The sequence below is a fragment of the Triturus cristatus genome, chromosome 11 (genome assembly GCF_964204655.1).
Source record: "Triturus cristatus chromosome 11, aTriCri1.1, whole genome shotgun sequence".
In the NCBI taxonomy this organism is placed as follows: domain Eukaryota; kingdom Metazoa; phylum Chordata; class Amphibia; order Caudata; family Salamandridae; genus Triturus; species Triturus cristatus.
Window position 1 is genome coordinate 480,560,435 of NC_140594.1, and position 13,057 is coordinate 480,573,491.

General features: G+C 47.6%; 1 protein-coding gene across 1 annotated transcript in view; it reads right to left on the reverse strand.

Moving 5' to 3' along the window:
• Positions 1–13,057, reverse strand: part of DOCK5 (dedicator of cytokinesis 5) — a 923,455-nt gene that overhangs the window by 542,499 nt on the left and 367,899 nt on the right. The window contains exon 12 of the mRNA XM_085632878.1: positions 8,015–8,157. Coding sequence (XP_085489004.1) covers positions 8,015–8,157 — 143 coding nt within the window. The remainder of the gene's footprint in view (positions 1–8,014; positions 8,158–13,057) is intronic.

The following is a 13,057-nucleotide window of genomic DNA, read 5'->3' on the forward strand; positions in this document are numbered from 1 at the left end:
AGTTTACAAAAGTAAATGCACAGCCTGAGTATCAGCCCAACTTCATCCACCATAATATAGGAGGATCACTTATCCTTCTCTGGACTCAAAGCAAATATGTGATCAATAATGATAGGCCCAGATCTGCATAATGAATAGGTCAGATTTAATGATAGTTGTATTCTATTCATTTATCATTGTATTTTTATGCTAAGCATTAAATTGGGGATAGCAACAGAGAAGACATGGAGCGGATGGTTTAGCAGTTGGAAGAAGCTAAAATTAAGAAATTTAAAATTAATAGTCAGTATTTAACCTTACATTTGAGGAAGAAGCAATATCATCCAAATAATGGATTTAATTTGCATTTCATTTTGAGTAAAGGAGTTATAATATCCACATAGCAGAATTAATGGTATTAAACTTTGGCCACCTTTGATTATTTCTGATCATTTTTAATTCAACTGGAATCATGCATGTGCCATTTTTACTTTAAAAATTATTTAATGTCAATGTTGAACAGAGCAGCAGATGTCATACACCTACACCAACAGCCTAAAAAAAACATACAAGGAGGACCCAAAACTTCAAATGAAAGTCTTTTTTTGCCATTCCCTAATCATGCTTCAAAGGGCACTTATATTTATTACTCTAGATGTATGCCTTTTTATTTGGTCTAATTTGACCGCTTTGGCTGTATGCCAGAGGTCATGCAATCGAACAAAAGAGAGTTTAGGAGAGCAGTGTACAAGAAGAGGCTTCAGCCCCGCCCCTGTTGATTTTTTAACCTTTTGATTGAGCAGGAATTCTGCTAGCTCACCAATAAAGTAGTTCCTTTGTTCATAACTGACAGACATTGTCAATAAGGATGACATGTCATAAACAGTAGAAAAACGCTTTGTGAAATCCTTTAACAAATACAGTAGAAAGGGGGGTTACATTGTGAACACCCACTAATACAGTAGGAATGATTTCTGCATTGTGGACTCAGACAATTAATAAAACAGGAGGGGGTTTTACATTCTAAACCCCACAGAGAGGGGTTTTACTTACTAAAATCTGTCACAAACACCAACGGAAGGGGTTTTACATACATTCTTGCTCTTATTAACTCAGAAGGAGCTAGAGAGGTTTAACTTTCCTTTGTAATTTTATATTTAGTTGTGTGTGAATTAAAGTGCATTACTATGTGGCTTTGCATCGTGCAACCCTGCAACAAATGCAGTAGGTAGAAATGTTACTGTTAACTCTGTTACTCTAATAGTTAGGGGTTTTATATTGCGTACACTCTAGAAAAATGCAATTAAAAGGGATTTTACATGTGTACATGGTGTACTCTGACAACTCAAATAAAAATGGGTTTACAATGGGAACTGTCGGATACTTAAATTAGGAAAAACTCTGGAGTAACAGATTTTCCATCAGTAGCGAAAGAGCTTTTTACACAGATCTCTAGACCAGAACGGGGCGAGAAGAACAAGTTAATTATGGCAGGAACAAGTTACTCGCCTTTGGTAACGCTCGCTCTTTCTGGTACAGACTATCTAGTCCTGGATTCCTCACCTTTTGAATACTACCCAGGATCCGACAACCTTTCAGTAGTACCTATAAATGCCAGAAAATAACGCCTTGTGGCTCCACGCTGACACAGTTCCACTTTGAAAATTACACGCAGGGCCTACATAGGTGCCACTCGTGCGCTGACGTAAGTTGCTTTCAAGACTGCCTTTGCACCCAGACGCAGAGCTCCAAAAGTAAATTGATAGACAGTGTGCAGATTCCTAAACTTGCGATGTTATTAAAGGATATAGTATCACAGAACTGGGAGGATGGGAGGGTTGGTGAGGGATCTGTGGCTAGACAGTCTCTACCAGAAAGAGAATTACAGAAGGGAAGTAACTTGTTCTTCTTTTAGAGACTTCCAGTTGCAGATTCCTCACCTTTTGAATAGACACCGAAGCAGTACCTATTAGAGGCGAGTCTGTGAAGGGACTCATACCAGAAAGTCTTGCAAGACCGAACGGGGAAAAAGCCCCTTTCAGTGAACCTGACTGTCCAGAAAATAGTGCTTCGTGAACTTGAGGAGGGACGCCCACAAGGTTGCCTGGCAGTTGCTAAGACAGGGACTCTGTGTGCAAATGCAGTGGTAGCAGCTTTGGCCCCGGTAGAATCAGCATACAGTCCTTGTGGAGACTGCTTATTAGCCATTGCATAGCAGATCTTTTTGCAGAGCACAGTACAGTGGAGATAGTTCTCTTCTGCACTTCATTGCCTTTTTTGGCTCCAGAGAACCCCACAAACAGCTGAATGTCCTGTTGTTGTTCTTTGGTAAAATCTATGTAGAAGCTCAGCACTCTCCTCGAGTCTAAGCGATGGAGTCTCTCCTCCTTAGTGGAGTGGAACGAAGCATAGAACGCCCACATGGCGATTGCTTCAGGAATGTAGAACGGCATCACAACTTTCGACAGGAAGGATGACAGTGTGCGCAGAACCCGGTTATTTGGGAAGAAAGTAGCGGTGGATTGACACAAAAAGCTTGAACCTCACTCACTCACTCACCTCACTCCTCGTACCAAGGGGATGGTGATGGGATACACTGTCTCAATGGTAAGGAGCGGTATGTGACAGCAGTAAAGTGGCTCGAACAGGGTGCATACCAAATAAGTAAGGACCAGATTATGGTCCCACTGGAGCATGACAAAGGAAGACGAGGGAAACATGTTGAAGCCCCTTCAGAAATCACATCACAACTGGTGACTTAAACAATGAGGGTCCTTCCGGCAGCCGTATTAATGCCAAAAGGCACAAAAGTTAACTTGTAACTGTGCCCAAAGCAAAGCCATTCCGCACAAGAGACCAAACAAACAACAGATCATCAGATAACTTGGCCTGGAGGGGTACATTTGACGTGTGCTGCACCAAGACACAAATCGCTATGACTGGCAGAGAGGCAGAATGAGCGGTAGCCCTGCTTTCTTTAAATCCTTTAAGAGCTGCAACAACATTGCCCCAGAAAATGTGCGTCCTGTCAAAAGGCATGTTCATCAGGGAAGACTGGGCATCATAGCCAGAGAACCCACTTGATCGCATCCACCCGTGGCAGTGAATAGCAACCCTGGTAACAATAGTTAGCCTGATGAATTGGTGATGTCCAATCCACAACAAATCGTGAACTTGGCTGCATCCCGATCATCCTGAATTGGTTGAGCAAGGACAGAGTTAGGCAGAATAAGGAGGGCTTGTGCCACCGAATACCAAAAGGGTATGGCTGTAGCACACCAACAAGCAGCTGGCATTGACAGAGCAGAAAGCCAGGCTGGTGGAGAAAAAGACCCGCTTGCCGAACATTCTCACTCACTTAGATTCCCTGTCAGAGGAAGTGGTAGGAAACGTACTAGTCTTTTGGACGCCTGAACCACAAGGCTGTCAAGTGAAGTGTGCTGCAACAGGATAGTACAGTCATCCAGAGTAGGACGATCTAGAGCAACATTACATTTGGCCTCAGAAACTCATGTCAAATTGTGGGATCGTTCCAAAGTTGGCCAACTTCAGGAGCGAGATTAAGAAGAGTAGAGCGAGGGAGCGGAATCCAGCTTCGACTTTTCTGTTTCTTTTTAGGTTTACCTGAAGACAAAGTGCAATGAAGACCGACCTCTAGAGCAGCTCTGAGGAATCTGGGAAAAGGAAAGAGACAAGGAACAGACCTTGGACGTGGACCACAACTTGGAGCGGCATTGTGGAGGAGTCTTCTTATGCTTGGTGAAGTAGAGTTTAGTCTAGCGTTCCATAATGATCTTCATGTTCATCAGCACACAATCCATGCAGGTCTTGAAGTTATGGCCCAAACTCAGGCACCACAAGCATATATAGTGGGAATCTGTCACAGAGAGACATTTGTTTGCAACAGTCCCTACAGGAGACGTTTGAGGTAAAATGCCTCTGAGAGGCACTAAGAGAGCTCAGAACTCGCGTTTGGTGATGCAGAAAGAATGGAATTGACAACAGTACATGGAGTGGCACCTATATAGGCAAGCATGCCATTTTCGAAGTGTAACGGTGCGTCAGTGCGGAGCCAGAATGAGCCTCCTTCCAGCACACAGGCACCACTAAAAGGATCCAGTCCGACGCCTGTGGAGATTTCAAAAGGTGAGGAATCTGCAGCTAAAAATCTCTAACAGAAAATTCTGGTTTTCTTTTGTATTTTTATATTTAGTAATTACGTGTGTGTCAATTAAGTACTTTTTCTATATCAAAATAAAAGCACTGACTAGACATTAATGTGTTACTTGTTAAAGAGTGCAATTTAAGTTCTGAGCTTCTAAACCACACCATCTACCCGAGTAAACCATCAAGTGCTCTGTCATGGTAACTTGAGCAAAAAGAACAAATGATGGACAGAATGCTGAACAATGTCAAACACTCACCCCCAGTACAGAGATCTGGGACTAAATCCATTGTTCTTTTTGCTCACCACGCCATTCCAGTTTGGCCTGATAGTTCAGGCTGGACTGGTCCCATGGGGAGCAGGGTGAAGACCGATTTGCGGCTGGGTCCAAACTGGGGTAGCATTGAGGGCAAAAAAAAGATGGATTGGGACGCAGCCTCGAGCAATTGCCAGTGACTGAGATTAATTCAAGCATTCCATCCATCACCTTGTTGTTTTTTGCATTTGCTGCGCCAGGTATGACCAGACGTGGGTCCTAGACTCACTGTGCCACTAGATTCAAGCAAGCCTGGCTGATGAGGGGCTATACCTCGAAACCGGTCCCAAGATGCTTCTTTCCAGTCCATGGAGGACCTGGCCTGGCAGTTTAGGCTGGAATGTTCCCATGGGGAGATCGATCAAGACTGATTTGCCCATGGCTGGGTCCAAACTGGAGAAGCATGGTGGGTAAATAAATGATGGATCGGGATGCGGGCAGAGTAATAGCCATTATCTGAGATTAATTCAAGCATTCCATCCATTATCTTGCTGTTTTTGCATTTGACACCCTAAATGACCCAGGTATGCTCAGGCGTGGGTCCCAGGCTCACTGTTCCACTGGAATCAAGCTAACCTGGCTAATGAAGGGTAATACCCCAAAAACAATCTCAGGATGTTTGTTTCCAGTCCAAGGAGGCTCTCGTCTGGCAGTTCGGACAGGACTGTTCCCATGGGGAGCTGGATCAAGACTGATTTACATATGGCTGATTCTAAACTAGAGAGGCATGGTTGGCAAAAAAATGATGGATCGGGATGTGGCCCGAGCGACTGCCAATATCTGAGATTAATTCAAGCGTTCCACCCATCACCTTGTGGTTTTTGCACTGGTAACTTGAGCATTAAGTGCTAAATGGGTGTTCTTGGTGCACACTGTGGAAGGGCGATGGTTCCATCTTTTATTATGAATCTTCTTTATGGCCATTTCATTGAGCAATTGTGTTAGCCTGCATATGAACTAGTTCCTTTGATCATCATAACAAACGGTGACATTGATAAGAAGACAAAATGACAAACGCAGTAGTCTGGAGCTCTGTGTGGTGTAGCATAGTGGAAAACATAGTAGGATGGAGTTCAACTCTTTGAACTCTGACAAATTCAATAGGAGTGGTTAAACATTCATTGCCAAATTGAGAGAAAGGGATTAACACTGCGACTTGTTTGACAGTTATAATAGAAACGAGTTTCACAATGGGACCTGGGTGACAAATGCCATAGGAAGGTGCTTTAAAAAGTTTGAAACTGAGAGGCAGTCTTACGCTAGTCTTTACTTTAAAAGTCTTTAAAAGGGTTAGTGATAGCTGGTTTTCATTGTGCACATTTATTTTTGCAATGGTATTATTTATTTCTGTGTCAATTAAAGCATTTTTTTATAAAGTAAAACACGGGCTGGATTTGATTTAGCAGCTGTTATTGTATGCTTTGAAGACTTCTGAGCTTATAATCCACACCACCGGTGACGGTGAAGTGCTAAAAGAGTGCAGTTTGAACCCAGCAGAAAGTTGGTCCGAGGACACAGGAGCTACTATCACAGTTGTATCATAAAGCATACATTCAACCATAAGAGTATCTTGACTCTGAATACCAGCAGTTTATTGGTACCCATCTCAATGGTATTCATGTTATCACCCTTGGAAGAATGAAGCCAGTGTGGACCAAGCGGTGCTTGAACCTGTGACTATGAGACCAAACAAATACCCCAACAGTGGATGTATTAATCCTGTGAGACTCCAAACTTCAACTGTCGCAACTGAAGCCCAGCAACACTTGATTGCCCTGGGAACCCTCAATCCAACAGGCAACATTTGCACATGAACTACTACGGAGGTGCATTGTTACTGCACACTTGCCCAGAAGATTCCAGTCCTGTCATTGTCACCACAATCTCCAACAGATACAGTGCAGGTCACCACTCGAAAAAACAGCAGTAGTTTGTCATGCTGTCTGTGCCAGCAGTGGCAGGCTTGATGCACTCTGCATTTTCCTACTGCTACGATGCACATGGCTTCCAAGCATGATGACAGCAGTGCATGGAGTGAGTTGGTTGATGGTATGTGTTGTGTTGCAGTAAATAAATAGCAGAGCTGCTGTGGGGATGCTTGCTACCTCTCTCCAAGTAGTGGATGCATGATGTATTGTTTGACCCCAGCTGACCTTCCCTCAGAGCTTCTTCTCCTTCATCCCAGTTGGAAATGACAGCGGCGGGTCTGGTCTATGCTGTGCTTTGCTGCTTTCTCTTGTGAATAAATATGGTGTTCTTCTGTGCATTCGCAAGTATGTGCTCTTTAGCACATGTGCAGAATAGCGATCACGCCTGGTGAGAAACCATTTGCTTCTGCCAAGCCAATTATATCACACATACACATTGCAAATTAAGTTCACTTGGCTGCACATGTGTGTTGTGTGTGCATGCTGGCAAGGGAATTGGAGCGGGTTTAGGGTGGATGTACTGGGACCGGTATCAGCCACGGAGAGCAGATACCAGAAACTGATGCAGAGCTATTCATGTGAAGCCAGAGACAGAGTCTAAGAGCAGAGGGTGAGTGTCTGTGAGGACTAAGGGGTCTGGTCAGAATGGGCTGAGTCTCTGCTCCAGGATGTAGTTGCTGCTTGGAGATGCCAGTAAATACAACGGGTTGCGCACATAATGTGGGGTCCAGAGATTTCACAAAGACCTGGAGGGTTGGGAGTGGGAGGTGATCAGCCAGCACTAACTGGCAAGGAATCTCATGAGTAGTTAGCTTGAGTCATTAATGCCACTGTCCACTCTTTGGCACCCTCATTAGGGAAAGCTGTCCAAAGCTCAAATGTGGCAGAACAGGACACAGCTTAGGACCGATTGCTGCAGTGCTGTTCCAAGGTCAGTACTTGTCCAAGTACAAAGCATGACTTCAATCATGACCTCTAAAAAGATATGAGGGTAACGGTTAAAGCTCTTATTGTGAAGCACCAGACACCCCACTGAGCACTCACTTCCTCACACACTAGCAGACAAACATTACCAAAAGCATTCTTACACCCTTCACATGCTAACAGACTTGCACTAATTACATCACTCCATACCCATCAGAACAGCAATCACAAACAACCAGAAGCCCTCTCAGATCACACATATAGTAGTAGCCACATGCTACATATAGCAGTCACACCTCTCAGAGTAGCAGCAGCCTCACACTATTGACAGCACTCACTCCTCACACACTAGAAATCTCTCACTACGGACAGCACTATAACAGCAGACACAAACTAGGAACCACATACTACCAAAAACAATCTTGTACCCATTAGACAGTACTAATCACTATAGAAGACTCTCTCTGCCAACATCACTCACCACTAGAAGTGACACTACCAAACGTTCTCTCACACTCCTCACAACCTTCCACCACAGTCATTAGATAAGGCTTACAATGAAAGTGCCTGGTTTCTGAGCAAGCTGAGTAAGCTTCTAGACTTTACAATCTCAACTAAGTTTATTTTGGATAGTAAAAATTCAAAACAATATTACTAGTTTGATTTGCAGAAAGACCATTCCAACCATTTACAGAATCTTACCTTGCCCTTTATGGTTCACTTCCTTAGCAGCTATCACTTTGTTGAAGACGGCAGTGAGTGGCTCATTTTCACCAATCACACGGGAGGTGATCAACGGGGACATGATCAGCTGTCTCTGACGAATGTAGGTTTCCATCGCGATCCTGTCCAAAGGAAAAGAGTCGGTTAAAAAAGGGAGATGAAGACAGATCACAAAGGTACTAACTCTACCATTAACGGTCACTAAGATAGAGGACTTCGCACCATTAGGAAACCATAATGCACAAACAATAGATCACAATCAGCGACCAATATACTGTACACTGAGTAATGTTTTTGACAACATACATCTTTATGTAGCTTCTACTAAAGCCATCATTGAGTGAAGGATCGATTAGCACATCGCCTGAGACTCAACCACCGTATTCATGAACTTAGGATCAGAAGCTACAGGTCTATGGCACAGTGTGATCGGTCTGTGAACTATCAACCCAAGGTGTGTTTCTCTACTTCAGCTGAAAGAGTTTCCAACAAAGCCTTGTTTAAAAGAAGGCTGTGTCCTGAAGCCACTGCGGGATACAAGTTAGGAGGTTGGATTTCACCCCAGAAGTCACAAATTCTAGCCCCTGCACTGGTTTTCAAATCACATATGTAAATAAACAAAATTGACCTCAGAAGGAGTTGTAAGAAATATCACCCATCCAGGAATGGGTTATCACCACTAGCATTTTGGAGGTCTAGTGACAAAGTCTTAAAGACCTTGCTGTAAAAATGCAAAAGGCGTTGTCACTTTCTAGCTCGCCGTGGATGTCACTGAGCTAATCATATGCTTAAAAATTTTGGTAGAAAAACAGACATTTGAGGTAAGCGGAGTTGTTGTGTCGTGGTGGGGTTGTGTTCCATACAAAGTAGCTGCTCTCCACATAAAACTTGGAAACTACCCAGGGTTTCCTGCTCTTCTTTGAATCATTTATGCGGCACTCTAAGCCTGAAAGGGCATTGTTTTGATAAACCGCTGTAGTTTGGTTGGAATTTAAGTGCCTATGTAATGTTTTGAAACTAACACAAATACAGAAATTCTACAGTTATAGTTAGCAGAGCTAACGATAACTCACGTCCCCACCATGCACTGCTTAGAACCTCATATTACATCACTCAGGACATTCTATGACCTCATTTATAGCATCATTTATGACATCTCAAATGACATCACTGATGTCATCATCCAATTTTCTTTTTTACACATTACTCTATAAACGATTATGGCATTAGAGCCCCCTCCTCAAGCCCCTGTTATCCTTGGGGACCTCATGCCTCTGTTTTTAAAGAGGGTGCGTTGCTCCCCTACCCAAGCAACTACTGGCCCCATGGACCACCTCACCTGGGGCCAAATATTGCATTATTAGGGGAGGGGGATGCGTGCCCCCCTCCTCAAACCTTAAGAGGACCTGGGGAAACCATCCACCGGAACCAAACACTTTAACATTAGCAGTGGTTGTTGTGTGGCCCCCAAACCGAATGGACTAGAGGGATCCCATCCCCCGGGCCATACTTTAATTATAGGGGAGAAGAACGTACTGCCCCCTCCCTAGGCCTTAAGAAGCCCTTGGGATCCCATGCCCCGGGGCAAAATACATTTACATTAGGGGAGAGGGCACGTGGCCCCCTCTTACCAAACCCAAATAGGCCCGAGGACCCCATCCCGAACACTATATTTTAATTATAGGGGAGGGGTGCATGTGATACCTCCCTCCCTGAGCCTTAAGAGACCACGGGAACCATATTCCCCGGGTTCAAATACCGCAATTTGGGGAGGGGTGCACAGGTAAATCCATCCCTCAGGGCAATATTTTAAATAAAGGTGAAGGTGGCCCCCCTCCCTGAGCCTATTGTGCCCCGGGGAACCCATCCCTGAGGGCTGAATTCTTAAATGGAAGGGACACGCAGGCCCCCTCCCACACCATATCAGACGCCGGGAACCCCACCCCCCAGGGCCAAAAGCAATAAAAAAGCAGAAGGGTTAAATGCAGCCCCACTCCTTGAGCCTTATGAGGCCCCAGAGACCCCACTATCTGGGGCCAAACGAACAAAAACAGTGAGGGCACTGTATTATTTTAAAGGGGAGGGTGGTAATGTAGCCCACCTCACAGAGCCTTATTAGGCACTAGGGACCCCACTCCGTGAGGCTAAATTGCATACTTAAGAAGAGGGGGCATGTGGCTCACCTCCCCTTGCCTTAATTTACCCCGAGGACCCCATCCCAAGGGCCAAATTCCAATAAAAAAGGGGAGGTGTGCTGTGTGGACCCTCTCCTTGAGCCTTAAAAGCCATGAGGAACCCATCCTCCAGGGTTAAATACAATTAAACAGGGGAGGGTGGCGTGCAGCCCCTCTCCGCTGGTCCAAATTCTAAGGGGAAGGGGGTGCAACCCCCCAAGCCTCATTAGGCCCCGGGAGCCCCATCCCCTGGGCTAAATATAATAAAAAAGGAGAGGTGTCCACGCAGCCTCCCTCCCCAACTATATTTTCCCCCTGGGACCTGCACTGATTATAGGTGGGTGTCCTTGTGCCCACCCGGGGAGCCCACCAATCACAATGTTGGGGCCGCAGGGGAGCCCCAGGGCCCCTGCGGCCTCAGCCAGCCCCCCCCCCCCCCATGGTGCTGGACCCGGCATTGCTCCCACCCAGAGGGAGCAGCTGTTTTTGGCAAGCTCCATCCAGGCGGGAGCAATATGTTTTCAGGTTCCCTACCTACAGGAGTGCAGGCAGGGAAACGGAACACAAGTGTGCTCCCAGCTGGCGGGAGCATGTTTAAATCTCCCGCCAGCAAGGAGCAGACTTTCTCGTTTGCTCTTGTCTGATGGGAGATTTAAAAATGCTCCCACGACACAAGGGCAAATGCATGTTTCCTTGCCTACGATTGTGCGGGCAGGGAAACTGTGTCCCGGGGTAGGTTACCCGGGACACAGTAAGTGAGCTGGCCCCGGGGATGGGATCCCCAGGGCCTATAAGGGATGGGAGGGGGTGAGGGGGAGGGCTGTTGTTGGACCCGGCCTCGTGGCGTGGTCCTTAACCCCGTGGATTGTGCCCGTTCCCCGCCCCGGCCTTCACGGGCCACCCTTCTGAACTGCACCGAGGCCCTTCCTCCTGAGCTGCACGAGGTCGCATACCCCTCGTGGCTCCGCCATCTTGTTGGCATCCACGTGACTCTGTGCACCAGCCAGCGCGACCCCGCTCAACCCGGCCTCGACCCCAGCGAAGCCCCGACATCGAGGCACCACGAACTGGCCAGGGGGTGCCGCAGGAACCATTCATCGCCCCCGGCGGAGGACAGTATCGATGGGACCCCCAACTGTCCTCCCCTCTCGAGGTGTGATCGCCCTGCAACTCCCTTGGGCCTGGCGCCTCTCCTGCTGAGCGTCTGGCCACCTCCACCCGGCCTCTCCGCCCCCCCCCCGGGGGCCTGGGTCCGGACATCAAAGGGCTCCAGACCTATATCTGGGGCGACCCCGCCACAGATCGGCAGTTGTATCCCGGAGTCGAGAGCCCTGCTGATTGAATCGCGGCTGACCCTACGGAGAAGAACTCTTGTCGGAACCATCACGAGCCCTGCTGACTGCGTCGCGGCTCCTTCTTGTGAACACTTTGAAGCCACCTGGAACATCGGAGCCCTGCTGACGCTGTCGCGGCCCAACCTCGCTGAAACCTCCCTCGGAGCCCTGCTGACGACGTCGCGGCTCGAGCTGAGCAGAAACCATCTTGAGAGCCCTGCTGATTGGATCGCGGCTCTCCACGAACTGTACGCCGGAGCCCTGCTGACGCCGTCGCGGCTCGACCCCTCCGAGATCCGGAGGTCCTCCAGCTTGAGGATAAGAACTGGGCCCCAGGTACCCTCGTACCGCACTCCTGCCAAAGACTGTCCCGCTACCCCTACCCTTCCAAAGAGACACTGAGACTTTTGGTGGATCCCTCGATCCCTTCGTGTAAATATTTACCTCGTAACCTTTTTATTGCTGATAAAGAATTGCTTGTCTTGAGACAACCTCCTTGAGTCCCGTGTGGGGGTGTTACTGTGCTAGTACGTGATAGGAGAAGGATCTCACAGGAGACTTCTCGGCAGCGCTCGGCTACTTCGTACAGTGTGAGGGCCCCCCTTGGTGGTCTCGCCGACTCCTCGGGGTCCGCCTTCCAACATTTCGTGGCCAGCGACGGGATCCGAGCCGAACGCAGTACGTACCAGCCAGTACCCACTAGCTACCCATCCAAACGAACAGTAATCATGAGCAGCCAGGAAAACAACGCGACAATGGAGTTCCAGCCCGAACGGCTGGAAGAATATACGCACAAAGAGTTAAAACAGTTCTGCAAAGACAAAGGCATTGCAAGCACCGGCCTAGGTACCAAAGAGGAGATGCAGAAAGCTCTGAGGTCATGGCTGGAGGCCGGGGCAGGCCCCTCCCAGGAAGAAGGTCCCTTGCCCCTGACTGAGACCACATCAACCGCACTGACTCCGGCAACCGGAGGAAGAAAGAGCCTAGAAACCGGCCTCTCCGAAGAAGAAATACGAGAGCGGGAGAAGGTCCGGAACCACGAGCTAGAGCTCGCACGACTGCGGCTGGACGGCGAACTCCAGCTGGCGGAAAAGAAACTGGCCCTAGAGCAGCTACGGCTTCAAGAGGAGATAGAGGAGAAGAGACGACACCGGGAGTTGGAGGAAAAGAAACTGACCCTTGAGCACGAGCGCAGTCTCAAGGAGCTCGAAATCAAGGCCAAGAACGGAGGGACCGACGCCCCCAGTACTAGAGACACTCTACCGCCTTCCGAGACCAAGGTACATATCCCGAAAGAGGTCGTTAAGGAGTACTACAAGAATGACGACATCCAACAATGGTTCAAGGCCTACGAGGTGGCCATGACCTCTCATCGGGTGCCTCGAAAAGACTGGGGCGCGGGCCTGTGGGGGCGGTTCCTGAGTGAGGGTCGAGACACACTGCTCCAGCTGCCGGAGGAGGTGATGACCTCCTACGATCACATGAAGGAGGCCCTGCTCACCCGCTACGGGCTA